Raw genomic sequence first — 23,604 nt, 5'->3', positions numbered from 1 at the left:
TTCTAGAAATTAATGAAATACTTAAAACAAAAAAATCCCTTTTGATATATTTGTTACTGAGTTTTGTATTCATGTCAACTGGGAGACTCCTCAATGGATATTAAACATTGGTATCAACAGGCTTAATAAGACCTGTAACATACATGTAATAAAATACCTGAATACCTTCACACCAGCAGTGAAAAATGGGATAACAAACTTTCTTTGCCAAATTTCTCATCTCAACGAATTCCACAAGTCCTCCAAATGTTGTCTCTGCAAGGGAAAATGTAACTCATGAAGCTCCACAACAATAGCTCAACTTCACACTGCTCTTCAAATCCCTGAAGTCCCACATTTAGCCATCTAACTGCAAATGGAAAACGGGAAAACTGCAAATTGGATGTCGCCTAAAAGAGGACGTGTGAAAGACGGAGAGAGAAGCAGGTAGACTTCCTCCAAAATAGAAGGTTGTGTGGATAATATTCAAAGAAGTGTGTGTGTGTGTGTGTGTGTGTGTGTGTGTGTGTGTGTTGGTCAGGGGAGTCTCTTTGTGTTTGTCATTCAGATATTCAATAAAACAAGGGTCACGGATTCAGGTTTATCTTTTTTCTCATGGCTCAGAGAGTTTAGCAGAGGTGAGTCTGCAACAAAGCGCACCAACAATGTGTGTGTGTGTGTGTGTTTGGATGCTTTGTGTTTTTGGTTTCCAACCCCTATGTGGCAGATATGGAGCCTCTTGGCTGGGTTTTCTCTCTCTCTTTTCTCTCCACACATCTCAATCCCTGCAGGCTTGTTGTTGCTAACCACAAACCCTGAACACACACTCCCAAACAAAACAATACCAGGTCATTACCTAACACGCAATAACAAACACACACGACTCAGCGGAACATCTTGTTTAGTTTTTAATAAAGCTGTCATGAAGTGAGCTCAGTTGGTTTTCTCACACTCCAGTCTCAGCGGACCGAGGATAGGTAGAAAATAAGAGATCAATGAGCCCAGTGCTGCTAGACGGCCCCCCAGGGGGTCCGCATCAAAGGGGGGAACAATTTCGGGGGAAATTGTCAGTTTCTCCTTAGATGAACTTTCTATGTTTAGTCATCCTGTCCAGCACATCAACAGTCTTTCATTCTGACTAGTCATGTATTCATCTTATTTTGTTTATATTAAAATGGGCAATGTAAATATTTTATAGATTGATTGAGAACAAATGTTACATATAAATAATGAAAACTGATAGTAGAGTTATTTTCTGGTTACCTTTGACAGTACACACTAACAATGGATTGTAAACATAGTCAGGAAGTATGAAAATAAAGAGACTTTCGATTGCAGAAAGAGGTTGAATGTGTTACATTTTAACCTTTTATCTCTACTTTTTAAGAGTTATTTGTGTGTCCTCTATCAGCTAGCGGGGACAGTGAGTGAGGGAAAGAAAGGAAGGCGATACCGATGATGAGAAGAAGATGACAGAAGGGAATATATTAGAGGCAATAAACAGGAGGAAAGATGAGGCGGAGCAGCATGGGACCTGAGTTTGGTGGTGGTTTATGAAAGTGACTCTGCCGCATCACTGGACCTCAATCCAACTCCTCCCTCCCTCGTCTCTTTTTTGTCTAAACATCCTTCTCTCCCGCCGAGGGGAACAACGCCGGTGCTGCATCTTCGCTTTATCAGCAGCGGCCACATTCACGCTGCATGAAGATGAATGGGTGGAGGGGTACACAGACACCCCGACGAGCAGCGGGAGCCAACGACACGGTGAGAGCCGAGTAATCCTCAGCCTCTAGTATCACAGGGCTCCAAAAGAGGAACTGGATCCGGATTAATGTAGGAGCCACACTCCCCAGTTTACAGATACAGCCATTAAAGAAATCCGCACAGCTGTCCGTGCCACTGCTGCAATCATGTCGCATCCTCACGAGACGAACAAAACCAACACTCTTTGTTCATTTGGCAAAACTTGCAAGAAATTAGTAGGTTGTTTGATTACAGTCATTTAACAGAGCAATCAGAGAAGAATCGGTTGCTGGGGAATTTTAGATCAACACAGAAGCTGCTGTACCTACTCAAAGCAGGTAAAGAATAAGTCTGGCTATATTCAGAGTTGTTCTGACTTTCACACACACAAGTTTATTTCATCCAGTCCTAAAACATCCTAACACATCATGTAACACAAAATACTCAACAAATGTGCATTCATTTGCTACTGAAAATGGTCTGTGACAAATGCAGCATTTCCTCCTGTTTTCTACAGAACATTATTTCGTTTTTTTTTTAAAATATACACTTTGTTTATGTTAAGTATTTTTAAAGATACATGTATTCGTGAGTGAGCCAATAACATGGAAGCTGAGAGGCCAAAACAAATGTCAGACACATATAGACAGTTTGACAAATGTAGGGTTCTAGTTCACCAGCTTTGAGCAATGTGCTACAAATAGGCAGTATACATTAAAAAAAAAAAAAGAGTCGATACATTTCTAATATGTTCACAATCAAATTCTCAGAGCAGAAAGTAATGAGTCCTTTTTAAAAATATCTACGTTAACAAGAGCTGCATGTCGTGCCAAACACATTGAACACATCTGAAAAATGACTGCAAACTGAACCAGTCACCCCCCTAGCTGAGAAGCAATGGTAGATAAAGCTTTTGTTTTGTAAGATGCTAGAATCACGAGGAGCTTTGGTCCAGACGCAGACCTGACACGGACGTTCGTCTTCGCCCGACATGCCGACTCCTTTTAGGGCTATGCGGCGTCTGGCTCTTTGACGTAAGAGTCTGTACTCCACCAGAGAAGTTCCTTAACAACAGAGCTGTTTTTCAGACAGCCAATCCTGTCGCAGTTTTTCAACACACATTCTCAAACACAGACACATACACCAGCTTCAGACGCAGAGTGAATATAGACGCTCCACTTGCTCTTTCTGAGGACCATTTAGCATCTGCTCATGAGTTAGCAGTTTCAGGAGGAGGCCATAAAAGATGATGATGTGAATGACAGTGACTCTGGTAGGTAGAAGACACAAAACGATCAAAGCACTCATCAACCACAGAAAGATCTTCCTCGGGGGACTGCGGCTTTAATAAAACATCTCAGCGTGCGTGTGAACAGTTCTCACAAATGAGTCTACACACCAATGAGAGAAAAAACTACTAAAACTAGGAGGAATGCTGACTTGAACCAAACCAAACGTTTTGGTTCTCTCAAACCACTTTTACAACAGCACATCTTTATCAAATTATCCAAGTGTAGAACTTGTATTACATTACCTGTACAATGTTAATTAGAAAATGGCTGTGTTACATACAAGTAACTGGAGTTTCCAGTGTTGGTGCACTGGGGAGGTAAGGGGCAATTAAATACATTACACATATCATTTTATATCAGTGATGTAAGGCAAACACATTAAAGCTTTTAACAAGTTCATTCACACATGTCATGATGAGGGGCAGCATTTAAGAATGAACAAAGTGGGAAAAAGTATAGTTGATCTAATTTTGTAGAGGAGATTTTTTTAATAGTTTGACTCAATATGATTGCCAAAGTCATGCAAAGCACTTGAATGTCCAAATGAAATTGCAACAAGTTCTTGTTTTTGCAGTCGTGTCGAAGAGTTAGAAATTGTAATCACCCTAACTTTGTAGCTCTATGGAAGGCATTGTCTGAGTCAGTATCCAGATTCAAACTCAGAAACTACTAGATCGACATCTGGTACCGTCATTCATCTCTGTATTGACATGTCTCAACAACTATTTAATGGACTGGCACACTATGGTTGTGGGAGAATTGTGTCAAAAACTTGACATACATTACCATCAAGTTTTTTCTTGTAACTCATGCCCCTTATGATCAGTTAGCTTTATATTTAGTGCAACAACCAAGTGATATTTTAAAATGTATACGTTTGTGTTGAGTTTCATTTTCAAAACCTGTTTTCCTGCCTCCTCTGCCTCTCCTGCTACCAAGAAGAAGCAGACAACAGACTTCCTCGCAAAATAACTCTGAAAACATCTAATATCAAACTGATGATATCTTATGTGCAGAGTCTGAATACAGACAGATATTTACTCATAAATACTGGATTCATGGAGCACAATATGAGCACAGATGGCAGCTCTTATTAAAATCAACATGAATGGTCACTCTAGCAGTGCCAGAAATTACACAAACAAACAAACAAGAAAAATGAACAGTGGAGCATAAGTCGTGTTATTTGTGCTTCATTTGTTGACCAGCTGTATTCACCGAATATTCTACATTAATGATTTGAAGCATTATACATTTTGTTTGATGGTCTGACTATGTTGGTTGCAATATGATCATATAATACCACAGTTGTGATTGAGACACATCTCGTGTAAACCTTTAAACCCGCAGTAGGCAGAGATGTGTTTTAGTTTGTGGGAACAACCGCAGCTAAACACCCTCACTTCACTACACATTTACCACACATGAATACATGCATGAACTGCAGCCTCCCTGCTGCAATTGTTTAGAAATGGAGAACAGATTTGTAATATCAATGACTGACAGTCTTCTCACACAGGGAGCTATTCCCCGCTGCACATAATGAGCAGAGGTAAGATATACTGAAACCCAATCAGGCCTGAACAAAAACGTATTGAGAGATACATGTTCATGCATTAAGCATGATGTTGATGCACTCATTTCAAAGAAACTCTGGAAAACTCTAACAAATAAAATATATTACTGATGGGTTGGTTAACAATTCAACGGTGAAACAGTAAGTATTTTTGTAACCTTTAGCACACATTTACCTAGAGCTGGCATATTACAATGTGTTGTTCTTTTTGTCAGTAATCAATAATTATTGAATCTGGCATATGGGTTTATTTTGAAGGCAAATCTAACACCTACTACAAAGAAACTCAATATTAACCAACCATTATAATAGGATTGGATGTACACTTGCAAACTGTACTGATGCAGCAGTGTTTGCATTGGTGACAGTCATTTCAAAGTTTAAGTATTTCTCTCCAAACTCTTGAACTTTCTGACAGTTTATAGAAAGTTGCACCCTATTGTAACCAGAGATGGGGTCGTTACTAAAAAAAAGTAATATATTACATATTACATATTACTTTAAAAAAAAGAGTAATATATTACACTACTTCGTTACTCTCTACATAAAGTAACTCGTTACTTTACTCGTTACTTTACTCGCAGGGCCGACCCGCCCCTCCCTACAGGCAGATCACGCAGACTGCGGTGCACCTACAGTGTGCGCGCCACAGTTTTGCCTCTGCGAGACTCCACTTGCACCCCCAATTACTATTGCATTAAGGAAGACATAACACAAGTCTTTCTTTTTATATGCTCTCAAATAGGCTACCAGCCTACCACAACAAACTAACAGTCTGTGAAACGTCAAGACACTAATTAATGAAACCAGTTCAAGACGCATTATTCTTATCATTCTTTATGAGCGCATAACGGTAAGGTATCTAATTACTTATTTATTTAGTATTCCATAACTTAGTAACAGAGATGGTCAAACTAAAGTGGTAGAGATAGAATTCCTACAATGAAGTGGGACATTGAACTGTTCACCCGTGAGAGGGCGATCAACAAAAGAGAGCGAGCGGCCCCGTTGAGGGAGTTTACAGATGAAAAGACTCAGCCATGTTTATGCAGCACTGCACGTGGAGATGTGGTCTCGCAAATCGCGCAGATTACATAGGCCTACATGTAAATAAACCTGCGGCGGAAACCCCTCTTGTTTGTCAGTGAGTGTGATTATTTTATAAAAGTAACGAAGTAACGCGTGTCGGGGCAATGTTAGTAACTGTAGTGTGATTACTAAATCATAAAAGTAACGCGTTGCACTACTCCGTTACCGACAAAAGTAATATTATTACAGTAATGCGTTACTGTGTAACGCGTTACACCCAACTCTGATTGTAACTAGGGTTGCACAATTCCGGGAATTTTCAAAGATGGAAACTTTCCATGGGAAATAACGGGAATTTATGGGATTAAACTGGGAATTTTCAAAATTGAAGGTTGGCTTTTCATAGGGAACTTAAATATAGTTGGGGAAAGTATATTTTAGCATTATTTTGACTAAAACAAACAGATGCCATTCAAGTACACTTTGAAATTGAGACCATACCCCCTACAGGCACTGTGCTTTCCTCCACATGCACAGATGATTTCGAGACGACTGGATCACACTTTTGAGCCCAAAGCACAAGACAAATTAAACCACATCTTTTCATTTAACATTTTGAATTGGACTTTGTGGGGATTTTTGGATAGGGGGTGCATTTGTGTTCATTTTTGAATGAGTGGGGTTGGGGAGGATGAGTAATATTTAACTCAACATTCCTGTTTTCGTTCTTCAATGAAACAAATAATTGTTCAATAAAATAATTAAAACGTGTTCTGTTCTACTTAAAAAAATAAATAAAAAATCTGTTGAAATGTCATGTTTTTTGTTTAATTTTGCATCGAATATTTCCAAAATTCCCCAGCTTAACTTCCCATGGAAAGTTTCCGGAAATCTACCGGAAAGTTTCCGCCCCTTTGCAACCCTAATTGTAACACCCAATTTCATTTCAGTTCAAGCCGATAGTGTGTTGAAACTGACACATATGTTGACTGTTGGGATGTGCAATTTTTAAGAGCTGTGCACTTGGATAAGAAAGATTTGAGTATATTTACTGTGAAGCACATGATGAGATTTTTGGTCAGAATGATAGACAGGGGGGAAGGTCAAAACTCCCAAATTCTTCCAGAATACAGATGATTCGCCACTGAGTTTACTGTACCAAACTGTTTTTGAAGGAAGTTGTTTCGGTGTTGATTATGTGGAGCTAATCTATCAAACTGTCTATACCTACCAATTATAAAGAGCAGTTTAGCTCTGACGTTTCATGGCACGAAATGCGCTCTCCCGTATGCCCTTTTTACTCTGGACTTGCTAATATTGAAGGATCGGAGCAGCCCCACCCCCCTGAGGAGCGACGCGTCCAGAGCTCATGTGAAAAAATCATCTTTCAGACTGTTAATATTGTTACTGCTTTTACTCTCTGGTAACGTTAACATTAACCCTGGTCCTGAGTGTTTCTCTGCTTCCCTGCATCATTTGCCAACTCCGAATGAGTTTAGCTGTAGGCAAGGATTGGGTTTTCTGCATGTTAATGCTAGAAGCCTAGTGCCCAAATTAGATGTTTTCAAGACCTGGTTTGTAGTTGCTAAACCTGATATTGTTGTAGTTTCTGAAACCTGGTTAAAACCGTCTGTCACTGACACTGTTATTCACATTGATGGATATAATGTATTCAGAGCAGATCGTAAGGGCAGAGCTGGTGGTGTTGCACTGCTGAGAAACTACAGTGCTCAGTCCTTCACTCAATTTCAATTCCAAGGCAATTTGAGTTTCTAGCAGCCCAAATAACTATAGAAAATGCTCCTCTCACTGTTATTGGCTGTTATAGGCCTCCATCGGTCATCATGGATGCAACTACTAGCCTTACTGAATTGTTGTCTACGTTTTCTTCTGAAATCATATTATTGGGTGATTTAAATTGGGACTGGTTGAGTGATAAATCTTCACAGTTTAAGCAGGTTTGTGATTCTTTGAACTTAACTCAGCTTATTGATAGTCCCACTAGAATAAACCCTGCCAAACCGATACGATAACGATGCCCTTATAGATGTCATTCTAACAAATGCAGCTCATAAGTATGTGTCTGTTGGTGTTTTTCCTAATGATATCAGCGACCATTGCATTATTGCTTGCGTTAGGAGCACTAAGTTTCCCAAAGCCAAGGGCCTTATCGTGCTCAGGCGCTGCTTCAAACACTTCTCTGAGCAGGCTTTCCTACACGATCTGGCGTAGGTTAAATGGCACTTCATAGCTTTAATTCCATCTGTCGATGTTGCCGTCCAATTTGTTATTGATCACTTTTTATCGATTATTAATAGACATGCCCCCCTTAGAAAATTCAGAGTTAAGAATAGGAACACAACATGGTTTACTAGAGAACTATCTGATCTCATTCATGATCGAAATAAGCAATGGTCCTTAGCTAGAAAGTCTAACACTAGTGATGACTGGCTTATTTTTCGTGTCCTCAGAAATAAATGTTCAGCCCTTATTAAAAAAGCTAAAGCTGATTACTATCTGAGCTTAACCACTGATTGTTTTAATGACCATTCTAAGTTCTGGAAAACAATTAAATCACTTCAGAACAAGAAGGTTTCTAGTTTCCCAAAAAAATTGAAGGTCAGTGATTCTTTTATTTCAGATTCAGGTATGGCTAATGCTTTCAATGCTCACTTCAAAAAGGCTGGTCACATTTTTGATGAGCAAAGTCATGACTCTCTAAGAGTCAAGAGATGAACTCCCCTGTTTTTGATTTAGCTTATTTCTCGGTCTCTGAAGTCTTACAGGGTTTGCAATCAATTGATCCTAAAAAGTCTGCCGGGCCTGACGGCCTCGACCCGTTCTTTTTAAAAATTGCAGCTCAGATTATAGCACAACCAGTAACTGATATTTTTAATCTCTCCCTGTCCACTCACACACTGCCAGCGGTGTGGAAGCAAGCTCCAGTATCGCCCCTCTTGAAAGCTGGTGATCCCACAGAGTTAAATAACTATCGTCCTATCTCAAATCTTTCTGCGTTATCAAAGATTCTTGAGTCCCTAGTTTCTACTCAGCTAAACTTTTTTTAAATTCACACAACATCCTTAACCCTATGCAATCTGGATTCAGATCAAAGCACAGTACTGTGACTGCCGGTCTGAAAGTCTTAGACGATATTAAGGCTGCTTTGGATAACAAATCTGTATGTGTTGCATTGTTTATTGACCTAGCCAAAGCATTTGACACTGTAGATCACCACATTATGTCTAATGTTATGTTGATGTCTCGTTTCAGTCATAATGCCATTTGCTGGTTTCAGAGTTATCTAACCGACCGTACTCAATGCGGCAGGTTGGGTAGTACTGTCTCTGACCCTGTCACCTTGAAGAAGGGAGTTCCACAGGGCTCTATTTTGGGGCCTTTGCTCTTTTTATTATATGTAAACAATATTTGTAATCAGATGCAATTTTCTACCTATCATATGCTGATGACACTATTGTATACTCATATGCTCCTTCTCTGGATATGGCCGTTTCCAATTTAAAATCTGATTTTATCACGCTGCAGCATGCACTTCTTGATTCCAAACTGAGTTTGTCGATACCTACAAATATCTTGGCTTTTGGTTGGACAGTAATCTCAACTTCAAACACCATATTGAAGTTCTAACTAAGAAATTGAAATTTACTCTTGGCTTCCTTTACAGACTTAAATGTTGTTTTTCAACTTCATCCCGTAAAAGGTTGGTCTCTGGCTTATTCCTGTCCCAGCTGGACTACGGTGATACCATTTATAGATTTGCCTGTCCCACTGTTTTGGCCAAACTTGACCCACTCTACCATGCTGCACTGCGTTATATATCAAATGCACCCTATAGGACTCATCATTGCAAACTGTATAGCCTAACTGGATGGTCCTCACTTACTATGCGTAGGATGCAGCATTGGTTTTTATTAATGTATAAAGCCATTTTAGGTAAGCTTCCACTGTACATATGTGCCAGATTTGCTCCAGTTTGTGACAACCTCAGATCTAGTGCCTGGATACAGTTCCAGGTACCTGCCGTGCGGACTGAGGCTGGGAAAAGGAGTCTTTTTTATTATGGTCCTTGGTCTTGGAATGACCTTCAATCACGCCTCAAACTGACGGCACTTGTCTCAATAGCATGTTTTAAATTGAAGTTGTCTGAAGTCCTTACCACTAGCTGCTCTTGCAGTAATAAGTAGTGCACCTTTCTTACTGTCCTAATGTGCACAATGTAGTGACTGCTTTTTTGTCTTTTGTTTTATTAGTTATGTTCTCTGTATTGTATATGTTTGTGTTATGTGTAACGTTGCTGCCTTCTTGGCCAGGTCAGTATTGCAAATGAGATTCTATCTCAATGCTTTTATCTGGTTAAATAAAGGTTAAATAAAAAAATAAAAATAAAAGTAAGAAATAAATCAGGAAAGAGCATTTTTTGTCTACAGATCGAAACTCCTCAACCAATAGAAGACCGTTGTGTGAGATGATTCGCTGCTGTCCACTTTACAAACACTATGCTTCTGTCCTGAATTGTATTAACCGATTTGTCGCCTGCATCGTTATCATGCGTATAACAAAATAGGAAACGCAGCGAGAAATAAATAAACAGCCATTTATTTTTCTCCTAAGTAACTGTACGGAAAGTTATTCAAATACAAATGTAAATAAATCCAGGGAGTTATCACAGATATGACCTCCATTCAGGTAGGCACAGTACTTGAGGAAGCTCACATTGTGAAACAGCAGCAGGAGTTAAACACTGCATAAACAGAAGCGAAAGGTGCCTTGCTTGTTCCCGTTTTTGGCTTTTATATACAAATCTGAGAAAAAGCTAATCTACCACCCATGCTGTGAACATTAAATCCACGACACAAATCATGCTGGGGCGTCAGTCTTAAATGGGCCTGCAGCAGGAAGTAGAACAATGACACAGGAGTTGCATTAAGGATGTATTAAAACAACAAGATGAGCTAATCAGCTTATGAGCACCAAAAGGCACGAGATGATCAATCAATCAATGTTTATTTATATAGAGATGATTTGGTTTGACGGGTTATACAAAAAGACGTGGTGAATTTTCATTTCCCAGTGGATGAAACAGACACTAGTTGAAGAGCGTCTGGATTTGACAAAGCTGATACCGTCTCAGTCTCAAATCACAAAGGCTCTGAGGTGAGAAAAACAAATGAAAAACTGCAGGGGAGTGGACACAGTATCATCGACACCTGCACGATCTAAAACCAATACAGCAGCCTCGGAATAATTATTTATGAAGCTTGTCATGTGTATTTTTTGTTGAGTCACAGCGGTGCTTAATCAACTCTTCAGTACTTTCTGAGGTTGTAGATCACGTACTGTGCTCGTAAACCTGACATCATAATGCTATTCAGTACAACAACACCACAAATCACCGTGTCAAGAACAAGTTAAATCTTCAACATCCTTGACACAATCTCAACAGATTATATTTATGTTATAAAGTCCCCTATTATGCTTCAAACAAAGTGCTTGTTAGATGGGTAGAAACAGAATCTGAAACCCCCTCTCTGAACGCCCATTCTGTTAATCTTTCCAACTCTTCTAACTTTACAAAACAGACAACCTCATAACAAACTGCCTAATGATTTCTGGCATTGACTCTGGGGTGAGATCATACATTATTAGTTTGTTTTTTGTTATATCCTGCATTCTCTTAGCAGTCCTTTCAGACTTTAAACCATTTTATTGTTGCACCAGCAATTGGTTTCTGTACCATACTGACAGGAAGTTGTTTTTATTTGAAATGTGTTTGTTATGTTGACTGATTTTGAACTTTTAACACAAAAATCACAACATTTTCGCCATATTCTTTATGTAAAAAAAGTGGTTGCGACTGGTGGCAAGTAACCAAAGGCCAAGAATAACTTTCCAACATCATTGAAACAGGGAAAGCTGTTGCTGCTCAGAGTGAAAAGATATCTGTTGTACCTTTAAAAAACACACTTTCTAAGCTACAGGACGCTCTGTTGCTTCAAAAGAGCTGAATCATTTCAGATAAGCACCGGTTTACTGACACACCCTTCCTCTCTGAAAATCTACAGCGAGGTGATGAGAAAAGCAGCCATTTTGGTCTTTCAGTGGCTCTCAGGTGGCCTCCTCCTCTTCCATGCTCTCTTTGCAAGCTGTTTAAACGCATTTCCTCCAAGATATTAAAACCCACACAATAAATACTGTGGAATATAAGACTCTGGCTTCTGCCGACAGCATTTTTTCCCTGCTTTCACTATGCTTCCTTTTTAAAGCCGTGTCCACCAGAAGCCTACATAACACCTCAGATGCTTTTGATTGCATTTCATTGTGGAGACACACTCCGTCAACCCCACCAACAGTCCAATCCTTACAAACTGATATTTACTGGACACTTTATTCAACTGATCAAAACTTTATATCAAACTATACAAAACAAAATACCAACTCTAGGCTCAATTTAGGGGAAGTATATAAAATGATGCAGATGAGACCAAGAATATTCCACTTTAGTGTAATGACATAAGAAATATACATCTGAAACTATATATATTTAAAAAAGTATTGTTTCCTAATCTTGTGACTTAAAGGCAACAATAAACAACAGTGGTCAAAGGTTTCCTAATAACTATAAGTCATTGTTTTAAGATTTCTGATGCTTTAACTTAAAATGCACTGATAATTGTATTTATATTCAATGGAAAAAGACAAAAAGGACATATTCTTTTATTAAGTAGGTCTTTTAAAAGGTTAAAGGTTAACAAATGCTGGTAACTAACTACTGGAGATGTATTTGTTGCCTCTGCTAGAATCATACATGTATTAAACTTGTTGTGATTTTGCTGTGACCTAATGCATTTTGAATTAATATACAGATATGACATGGTATCTGTGTATGTACCAGAGCATTGTGTATGACTATGATTCGACTAATTTGTCATTTTTGAAGAGAGAGAAAAATGCCAAGAAAACACTTAAAGGTTGGGTGCAGTTGGAGCAGAACACTCATCTCAGATATCTACCCTGTCACCAGCTTTGGCAGAACAATTTTATAAATATTATTAAAACTGGCAGCCTGAGTCCTGAATATTGGTACCACTTTACAAAATCACAAAAGTTCAACCTTAAAATATATTGGTGGCAGATAAAAGACAGCAACCTTTGTTAGAACCAATAGAAAAAACGCTTGGCTCGTCATATTGACTGCCTTGCTGTTTTCTTCCATCAGGAAAGGTGAGTCAATACACTTTTTCTTCAACTCTCCACTGGTCAGAGCGGTAAACAAAACAAACAGCTCATTAGGCCTCATGATTTATACTCAGCTGTTGTCTGTTAAGAGTATGGGGGTCAAGCAGTGTTTTCTGATGAAGGAAGTCACAGCTCCGAACCACTAAAGCAAACAGTGGGCTTGCAAAGAATAACTTCTTAGAACATGATCTTGAAAATCAGGATGTTCGCTTTTCAGTGGATGTGACCCTGGTCAATTCTGAAAACCTTGTAACACATCTTTAATCAAGCTTGAGGAAGCCATAAGTACCAGCAAAACTTGGTTATGTTAAACGTTTGTCACATACGCTGCTCCAGTAAGTCTGTGTAGTCTTTTCTGGTCTCCATGGTGGAGATCAGGCTGTGTGTTCCCAGGTCCTATCTGGGTGGCGGGGAGAAATTATGCTGTCCTGCCTTTGAGGAAGCGATACATCAGAAAATGCTCAACAGTATCTGTCTCTCAAGAGAGCATGGACAAACAGCAAATTATTTTGTATAATTTGTAGAACTTATTGGCCGATTAAGGCAGCTTGTGTTATAAAATATTTGCATTGTTGACTTGAACCTACATTGAGAAGAGTAGGCACAACATCTTTTGACAGGCTGGATCCTCGAGAAAGAATTTGAGGTTGTGTCCTAGGACAAGGATGTTTGGGCTTGTTAGCCTGCCTCCACCATGATTTGGACATGGATAGGTGGTGGAAAATGGGTTGGTAAATGGAAGGAAGAATAACCACCTTCTCTGTGTGGACCAGAAATCAAAGGGTACACATCCAACTGCATGTTAACTTGCCTACACCGGCTCATCAGATATTCTCTTGGAGTACCTACTGTAAAGGTTGAACAACTTACAAGCTATCTGTGATTTGCCCCAGTTCTATTAAGGTGTGGTTGATGCTCGTGTTAACATGACAGGTCCATCAATGGCTCAACAAACCAAGCCACTTTCTGTCTCATCAGCTGCATTAGAGACACATTTTCTTTTCAGCTTCAAACATAACATTTTCATTCTGGAGAGGAATCCTGCTTCCTTCTTATTCTCATCTTCTCCCACTCACAGATTGCATCTTCAGAAATCAAACCGTTTTTGAAAAAAATTATTCGAAGGGCCCCAAACAGTAAAATATTCATGAATTCTGGAAGAACACATGCAGACGGGAAACAAAAAAAACAACAATTTAGAAATACTCTCTTAGCTGATGTTGGAGGCAAGAAACCGGAAATCTGAATCCTTTACTCTTTTATTCAAGGTGGATTTCTTTCCTCTTTCTTCAGCTAGGGAATTTTGTTCTATTCACTTCACATCTGGAAAGGTTTTCTAACTGTAACATATCCTCAATCAGAATAATAAAAAGCCCTCACACATACTCTCAGCACTCCCCTGAGCCTGGCATATGAGTATAGTTGGAGTGATAGCAAACAGAAAGGAAAGTAGAGAAGGACATAGTGGGTGAACAGAGAGAAAAGGAGCAGAGCAGAGGAAGTTAAAGAAAGAAGAGTGGAGTAGAAAGAAGGAGTTGGATGGAAGGAAGGAAGAGAGGGAAAGCATGTGTTCCCGATGCTCAGGATAAGGTAATACTACTGATGAAATCCAGGCAGCTATGATGAGAGGCATAGTGGGAAGTGGGACATTCTTCTTCAAAAAGCCTATGTAATAAATAATAATAATAATAATAATAATAATCCTTATATTTATTATAGCGCTTTATCAAAGACTCTCAAAGCGCTTTACAAATACACATTACACATACATGTAATGGTCATCTACTGTGGACAATACCCACAGGAGCAAATTCGGGTGAAGTGTCTTGCTCAAGGACACAACGGCCTGACGCAGTGGGGCGGGAGCAGGTTTCGAACTGGAGTTCCCCAACGACCCCCTTGATCTGATGATCAAACGCACAGAACACTGCGCCACCCGTCCCTAAGTGTGAAGGCCAGTTTGCACAGAGATGTGTCTTCTGCCTCCAAACTCTGCTGCAGAAACTCTCCTCGTCCTCTCCACTCTTTCATCCTCTCTGGACTCTCTCTGTCCTCTCACATCTCGGCAGGCTCGTCAGTCCCCTCCTGCTCCCTGGCTAAATGACGCACTGCGTGCTAATAGAACCATCCTTCGGGCAACTGAGCGGAAATGGTGGAAATCCAAACACCATGACAACCTCATAACCTAGGCTCTCCTCTTTCTCTGCTTCAACCTCTCATGCAAAAAGCACTTTATTCCCCATTCTTCCTATTCCAGCCCCAAAAAACTATATTCCATATTTTCCACCCTCTTAGAACCCCCCAAAGCCCCTTCCCCCTCCTCCCTTCTGTCAAGCAACTTTGTTAACTACTTTGAAAAAAAGGTTGATGATATTCATTCTTCTTTTCTGACTCACCTTTACTCACCGCTGGTCACCAGACCCACCGTTCACCCACACACTAACCTCCTTTTCCCCTCTCTCTCTCCAAGTGAGGGTTCTTACCCCTCATTACCTCTACCACCTGTCCTCTGGACCCTATCCCCTCAAACCTCCTTCAGAATATCGCTCCTGATATTCTACCGTTTCTCACCCATTTCCTCAACACTTCTCTAACTTCTGGTCACTTTCCAAACAGTCTCAAGGAGGCAAGAGTAAACCCTCTCCTAAAGAAACCCACTGTCAACCCGTCCGATGTTATAAACTACAGGCCTGTCTCTCCTCCCATTCCTGTCTAAAACACTTGAACGCACTGTCTTTAAACAACTCTCCTGTTATCTCCATCAGAACAACCTTCTGGATCCGCACCAGTCTGGTTTCAAGGCAGGTCACTCAACAGAAACTGCCCTCCTTGCTGTCACTGAGGAACTGCACACTGCTAAAGCAGCCTCCTCTGTCATCATCCTTTTGGACCCGTCTGCTGCACTCGACACGGTGAATCATCAGATCCTCCTTCGCACTCTCCAAGAATTTGGAGTTTCAGGCTCTGCACTTTCCCTCCTCACCTCATACCTCAAAGATCGCACCTACAGGGTAACTTGGAGAAGGTCCGAGTCCGACCCTTGTCAATTAACTACAGGGGTCCCTCAGGGCTCTGTTCTTGGTCCCCTCCTCTTCTCTCTGTACACAAACTCGCTCGGATCAGTCATTAGCCCGCATGGTTTTTCATACCACTGCTACGCTGACGACACCCAATTAATTCTGTCCTTTCCCCGCTCAGAGACCCAGGTCGTCGCACGCATCTCTGCTTGTCTAGCTGACATCTCTCAGTGGATGTCTGCTCATCACCTCAAGCTCAACCTTGACAAGACTGAGCTGCTCTTCCTTCCGGGAAAAGATTGTCCCACTCTTGACCTAACAATCAACATCGGCACCTCTGTTGTTTCCCCGACTCAGACTGCAAGGAATCTGGGTGTGATCTTAGATAACAACCTGTCCTTCACTGCAAACATAGCTGCTACAACCCGCTGCTGCAGATACACGCTTTACAACATCAGGAGGATACGTCCCCAGCTGACCCAGAAAGCGACTCAACTTCTGGTCCAGGCTCTCGTCATCTCACGCCTAGACTACTGCAACTCCCTCCTGGCTGGTCTACCTGCATGTCCCATCCGACCTCTGCAGCTCATCCAGAATGCAGCTGCTCGTCTGGTCTTCAACCTTTCAAAATGTTCCCACACCACACCGCTCCTCCGCTCACTTCACTGGCTTGCTAGAATCCACTTCAAGACACTGGTACTAGCGTACCATGCTGTGAATGGATCTGGCCCTTCCTACATCCAGGACACGGTTAAACCATACACCCCAGCACGTGCACTCCGCTCTGCATCAGCCAAACGTCTCGCTGCACCTGCACTGCGAGGGGGACTCAAGTTCCCATCAGCAAAAACACGTCGGTTTGCTATCCTGGCTCCAAAATGGTAGAATGAGCTCCCCATTGACATCAGGACAGCAGAAAGCCTACACATCTTCCGGCGCATAGTGAAATCTCATCTCTTTCGACTCCACTTCGAGCGATATAATTAATATCAAAGCACTTATATACTAATAAAGGGCTGGCTTATCTAAAGCCAGTTGAGTAGCACTTGAAATGTTTTGGCTCTATGAAACCTGATGTACTTATATGATTCTGTTTTCTTCAAGTTTGTATCTTCTTGGTCGAATGCACTTATTGTAAGTCACTTTGGATAAAAGCGTCAGCTAAATGCAATGTAATGTGTCCAAACTAAAACAGAAACAGCTCAGACAATGTCCTGATTGCAATGAATGCTGAATGCCAAACAAAAACACAAACAAGAAGACATTTAATGAAATAACATGATTGAATTCAGATGTGTGACGGCTGCAGATGCTTGGGATTGATAGTATTGGTGGTGACTTGTAACCACCTCCTCAAGTCGATTTTTTTATTTCAGCACAGATCTGCCTCAGGGACCTTTGCAATCTGTACAGCAGTGATTCTTAGACCACACCCTGCCCCCAATAGAGTACCAGGTGGCCCCAAGACCATTTTCTAATAAACCATAATAAGATATTTGTATTGTATTGCAATTTATTTTGTACTTTTAATCTAAATAGAGTGCCAGAGTGCGTCAAAAATGAACAATGGATCTTGTTAATCAAAAACGAAAAGCTCATTTTTCAAAGGTGGCCCATGGGTTCAGCATATGACTACCTCTGTTCATGGACCCTGGGAGAGGACAAGGAAAAACGCCCAACCTTTAACAATGAAAATAAAAATAAAAATAAAAAATGTAAAAATGTAAAAAATGTAAAAAAATGTTTTAGAAAGAGCAACTAAGGTGTCCTGTTCAAATCACCCAATGACATAAGTAATAGTATTTCTGATAAGTTTTGGTAATGCCGATTTAATGAAAACTTCTGCAACACTCAAACATTATTTTTATCCTTGACGTTTTATGAACTTACTTCCACTGTTAACATTCCTTTTCTGATATGAACCGGCCCTATACGAACTAGAACATAGATTGTCTTTTCTTTTTATGTTTTCACTTTCTAGACTCAGTGGCAATCCCACAAGCTCTTCCTCACAGCCTTCTGCAGCTTGGACAGAGATGAATACACAAACACACACACGCTCTCCCTTTCACCATTCATTGTGCTCCCTCAGCCCCAGAGCAGAATAATTTACCACCACACAAGATGCGAGACAAAACCCAAACTCTGTGTGTGTTTGAAAGCTGATGATAAAGAGTCTGTGTCTTAGTGCGTATGACTGTCTGTGTATTATCCTCTTCCTGTCAAAGCTGCAGGGACGTGATGAGGAACTGTGCAAGTGTGTGTGTTTTCCAGGTTCCCACCCTTGTTTCCTACGTAGATGTTTAGTTTGGCCCATCTCTGATCACAGCAGAATAAACAGCAGCCTTTAAATTGATTTCTTCCATCACATTTGGCTCAGAGCCTCAGTGTCTCTCTGCGTTCTCATTTTCAGTTTTAATCATCTTTATCCTCAAGTACCACTTTATTATGCAAGGCTGTTCAACTTTGAAATTAATGCATAATTATGTGTCTGTTTATGTAAATAAACAGTGGTAGCTTCTAGTGCTCCTTTTGGAAAGCTCTGACAGGAAATTAAGCATTTTATGTTTTCTGTCAGCTTTCTTTTTGGTTTTAAAAAGGCAGTTGGTTTAGGATTCACTCAAAAAATATTCTAGTATCATAAACCCAGTGGTGGTTAATGCATTGAAAAATGTGTTTACAAATTCAAAACCAAACAACATTGAATCTACTAAAAAACATTATAAAGATAGAGAAATTGTATAATTCTATCAATAATAAAATATTTCTTCTATTGCAGGGAAATGTAGACTTTAGATTGTATTAGGGTTAGGTTAGTTACACTGTGATGAATTGTGGCCCCTTTAAAACCTGAACAAATATCTTCCCTCACATCAAAAAACACAAAGACCTCAAAAACATCCCAAACAATTCAGAATTTCTTTCAGATGTCCTTTCAAATCCTGTGACATTATCAAAAATAATACAAGACAGGACTGTTTTAGCATATTTGAAACTATTGTTTTCAGTAGTGTTGAACCATCTTCTCTAGCACACTTAGTTCAGCCCAAAGACACGTCTTTGCCTAAGGATTAAATTCCAATTTGATCTGGAGTTTCTGGAGACCGTCACCCTGTCACATTGGTGATGAGTCAGTCCAGACATCAGGAAAAGGTTAGGAGGACAGAGTTTACAGAGTGCGTCTGGCAAAGACTGCATGTGGAAGAGCATTGCCGGCGAGGTTTGAATGGAAGACCATATTTGGGATGTGAATTATGACAACTTTTTAGCAAAGGGGTAAATATTAGGACGGCTGATGAAGGAGGACGGACAGGAGATACTCAGGGACAGTCGGTGATGAAAGAAAAATCGAAGACAAAGCGCAAGACAGAGATGAGGATTAGAGCAGCGATTCTCACGGGCCATGTTCACACTGCAGCTAAATACTGTCGTCACTCCTCAGGAGAGACACAAAGCTGGTTCAGTTCACAAGCAGTTCGGTCAAAAAAAACTTGTTGTAGCAACTTCAACGAATCTGAGTGCAAACTGGGTTGATTCCTCCAGAGCAAATCTCCCTTGTGCTTTGACTGATATGTGTGCAGGATTACTTTCCCAGATGATGTGGTTAAATCACAGACATGCCCATCAGAGAAATATGACTTCCTCACATTGTCATACGGCTTATGGCAAAGTAATCAACCATAGTCTGTGGGAACTCCATTCCGTCAGCTGTTTGAGAAGCATATGCACCGCAGGAAACCATTAATGCACAGGCTACATATCTACTGGATTATTCAACACACATCCAATGTACTACAGAGCGTAGTACGGTATATACAGAGCTGCATCTGTTATATCAGAACTGTCTGTTCTGCATTCGCTAAATAGTCAGGATAAGGATCAGTTTTTTGATGATGCTGTCAGTTTATACTAACATAAACAAACCACAGCCCCTAATAATTAAGTAGAAGAACCAATCCACATGTATCTTGAAGAAAGCTTATAACAATGATCTTATTCTAGTAGTTTTGACTATTAGTAGTATTGGTGTTTTCTCAAATGTGTCCTTTTTTGTTATTTTCTTTTTAGACTATTTGGCTAAATGTACTTTTAACTAGGGTTTATTTGCAGTCAACCTGTTATATAAAAGGTACTTATTACAAATCTACGAAAATAAGTTCTAATCAAATCCTTTAAGTTGCATTGCCAACATCATGTCTTCATTTTTTGAAAAACATTTTCCGGCTGAACTTAATTCACCTCTCCAAATGTGAGCCTTAAAAAGGGATTAACACTTTAGTAATAAGATATTAAAAGATACATATGGAAACGTCTATTTCATAATTAGAAGCACATTTAAATTGTTTGATGCCTATAAAGTAGTTAAACTGGGATAAATGTATGTAAAGTACACACTGCTTAATGCAAGACCTCTCGCTCTGTTTCTCTCTGCTGTGTGCAAATGTGTGAGTGTGCTACAGGATTACAACGAACGCACAGGATTACATAACCCATCCCAGCCAATCAGTGAGCATGACTGCTCCAACGTCACATGTTAATTTAATCCAAACACATACATACACACAGATGTAAGTGTACACACAGCTGGAGCCAGGTATCAGCTCTCACAGGGAAAGCAGAACCATCTGTCTGAATTAAACACACACACCCAGGGAAAGACATACCGTTCCCACACATACACACTCACAGATCTGCACGGACAAATACACACAGGTAGAGGAATCAAAGCTACTCCTTGAGGTTTAAGAACCGCTCAGTGAGTCCGGACGTTAACGTACAGCAGAAGGATTATTATTATCACTGAAGTTCATTTAAACCCCTGAAGGTAGCTGTTTTAAATGTTGCAGCTTCTTGACTAAAAGCTGCTCAGCTTAAAAACCTGCCTCACCACTCCTGCAGTATTATAGTATATCTGGTGTGTGTTTTAACGTGTGATTTGAGGGGATTTTTAGAGTAAAAAACATGACGTCACATTTTTAGGGTCATCAAAGTTAAGCTATGAGAATCAGCACACACGCAAACACACAGGGTTTAATTTTGGCCAGTATAGAGTCTAGTTATAGCTATGGATTTAGACTCAGCACATTTCCACAGCTCAGATAAGTATATACATATCATTTTATAAGGAACTTCTTTCAGAAAGACAGAGACAGATGGATGGTTTGTTTTCATATTTTTGTGGAGACTAAAGAAAAATAATTTCATTTCATTTAATCGTTTATTTGACAGGAACAATGCTTCAATTGCTTCAAGTGTAAATATGCCGGATTTTAGCTTTGAGCTAATTTCCATCCGCAGTCCCTCACATAAAACATTTAAGAACATGACATTTATAAACATAGCAAAAACAAATACATGATATGCAAAAAGAGCAAGAGCAGCATACACAAGTATTTACCACATGGCAGTACAATATAGCAGCAACGACATATCAAGTGCAAGAGAAGATACAAGAGATACATAGTATCAAGAGAAGATACCCCTGTATTAAAGTGCATTTAGCGGTGATTGCACGTAATGAGCCAAAGGTATCCTGAAAAAGCTAGTCTTAGATCGTGCGTCTACATCTTGTTTCGCACTACAAAGCGAAACAGTCCGTCACAGTACTACGTCAGAAAAAGAACTGGATACTGGAAAATAACGGTAATTTCAGAACAATTAGAATAAAGAAATAGAACCAAAGTGTTGCACCGCCATTTGGCCATAATGATCATTTGCTTAAAATGCCGTCGTACTTCCTAGGGGTTTGAGGCTAGCTAACAAGCTAGCAACATTGGATACCTCACTAGCAAACCTTTCTCCACACATGGACCCAGCAGGTGGTGGAAGTGTTGCCCTTTGGGTCACCTTGACATTTACACAGGCAGTTCAGTGAAATAATCTTCCACTCACAAGCTATCCTAAGAAGCCCGCACACGTTTGCAGGCACACAAAATGCACACAAGCGGGAAAACACACCAATACAAGCCACAATTCCACCTCCAGGTAAATGAAACAAAACAATTCCCTGTAGCTTCACTTAAAGCACACACCATTTTCCCAGCACACAACACGGCTCTGTGGTGGGTCACTGATCTATTGAAACCTGCTTTGTGTTAATAGTGATGAACACCACCAGACGCCTGCTGAGGAGTTGCAGTGTCAGACCTGAGAACTTCTCCCAGGATCTGTCTGATGGAAAGAGACTTACAACACACACTGCTAACACCCGGCTTCAATGAGACATGAAACCACCATCAGTCACAGCTACAGCTCATGCTAGTGTTTGTGGAGCTGCTTTGCAACTATATGATGGACAGAAAAACGCAGGAGCTGACAAGGATAATATCACAGCTTCTGGAAGTGGTTTGAGAGAAATATAACAATTATTTGTCTTTTTTTCAGACCAATAATGTTATCCTCCTAAAAATAAGCCAAAGCATGATGCATTGTTCAATGTTTTTGATTTTTCAAGAAACTATTCAGAAACATTAAATAATCATACACAAGAACATTTAAAAAAAAAAATAGCAATCAACAAGGATAAAACCACTGCAACTGTATTTTTATGTTACAGTAGCTCAATGTCAATAAGACAGTACTGGTTCCCAAATTCTAACAACTCATCCAATACTTTTTTCAGTAGTCTTGACCTTTGAATCATCCACAAAGAATGTTTACAAAAGTAAACTTTTTTTAATTTTTCTTGGGATTGTGACAATCAGTATTTCGCTCTCCCTGTCTGTATCTCACAGACAGAATATTGACAATAAAGTTCCTTGAATGTGAGCTTTGAAAACAAAACAATATCATGTTCCCCTAAGACGATATGAGGCAGTTTATAAAACTCCACCTGCTCTAGACATCTTTTTCATTTTGCATGAATGCCATCACAGCTTGAGAACTGCCTTACAATTGGTTGTGTTAAGTAAGGGTTTAACACGTTTTTCAGATGATGTCTAAAAACAATCATAATGCAAAATGAGGACCTTATTGGACTCAATTTAAGATTTGAACCAGCCAGAACTTCCATATTAACTATTTTTCAGCTTTCAAGTTTGTGCAGACGTAACATCAGAGGCAGTGGGGTAAAGCCTGACATTACCACAAACTGTGCTATATCATGGTATTGCAGTTTCAAATGACTTATACGCTTAAAAGAAGATGTAAGCTTCATCTCCCATTTCCAAATATCAAATTATTGAATCATGATGCTTCTTCAACATTGCAGAAACGTCCCCTTTCCGAGCTTCGAACCACCTGTAGAATTAACATGCACATCATATCCCAACTCACCCGAGAGCCGCCTATCCCTCAAGCTCTTCCAGAAGACATCCCAAGCCTTGTTGGTGGAATCTTTCACATGCTCGCTGAAGGATCTCCGCAGAGAAGATTTCACCGTCGGGGTCTGAGCCATATTCCACACTCAACAGTTACATATTCCTAAGGAAAAACCCTGCGTTTCTGGAGTTTCAAACCCATGTGGGTAGCATACTCTGTCATGCAGTGTATGTTTGACTTAGGAGTTCAGCAAAGTAAGAAAAAAGAAGAAGGAGGGGGAGGAAGAGGAGGCAGGGGGGCTGATACTTGATGAAAAAGTCTGTATGTAATTTGTAAAAACACCCCTGTCCCCTCCCTTCCTCCTCATAAAGTTGTGCATGTATGAGCGGAAGGTTGAGTAAAAGGAATTGTGTGTGAGAACTGTTTATATGGATGAAAAAACTATTATGGT

General features: G+C 40.0%; 1 protein-coding gene across 3 annotated transcripts in view; it reads right to left on the bottom strand.

Moving 5' to 3' along the window:
• The window catches only part of si:dkeyp-23e4.3 (rho GTPase-activating protein 7), a 207,010-nt gene extending 183,718 nt beyond the window's left edge, over positions 1-23,292 (bottom strand). For 2 of the 3 annotated variants that reach the window (XM_034223052.1, XM_034223050.1), the window contains exon 1: positions 23,169-23,289. In XM_034223052.1, coding sequence (XP_034078943.1) covers positions 23,169-23,289 — 121 coding nt within the window. Of the gene's footprint in view, positions 1-23,168 lie in introns of all 3 variants that reach the window. The other variant, XM_034223054.1, reaches the window with a different exon arrangement.
• Positions 23,293-23,604: the final 312 nt, after the last annotated feature.

The sequence above is a fragment of the Gymnodraco acuticeps genome, unplaced genomic scaffold, assembly GCF_902827175.1.
Source record: "Gymnodraco acuticeps unplaced genomic scaffold, fGymAcu1.1, whole genome shotgun sequence".
Lineage (NCBI taxonomy): Eukaryota > Metazoa > Chordata > Actinopteri > Perciformes > Bathydraconidae > Gymnodraco > Gymnodraco acuticeps.
The sequence above is the reverse complement of the archived record's forward strand: the minus strand, read 5'-3'. Positions and strand labels throughout refer to the sequence as shown.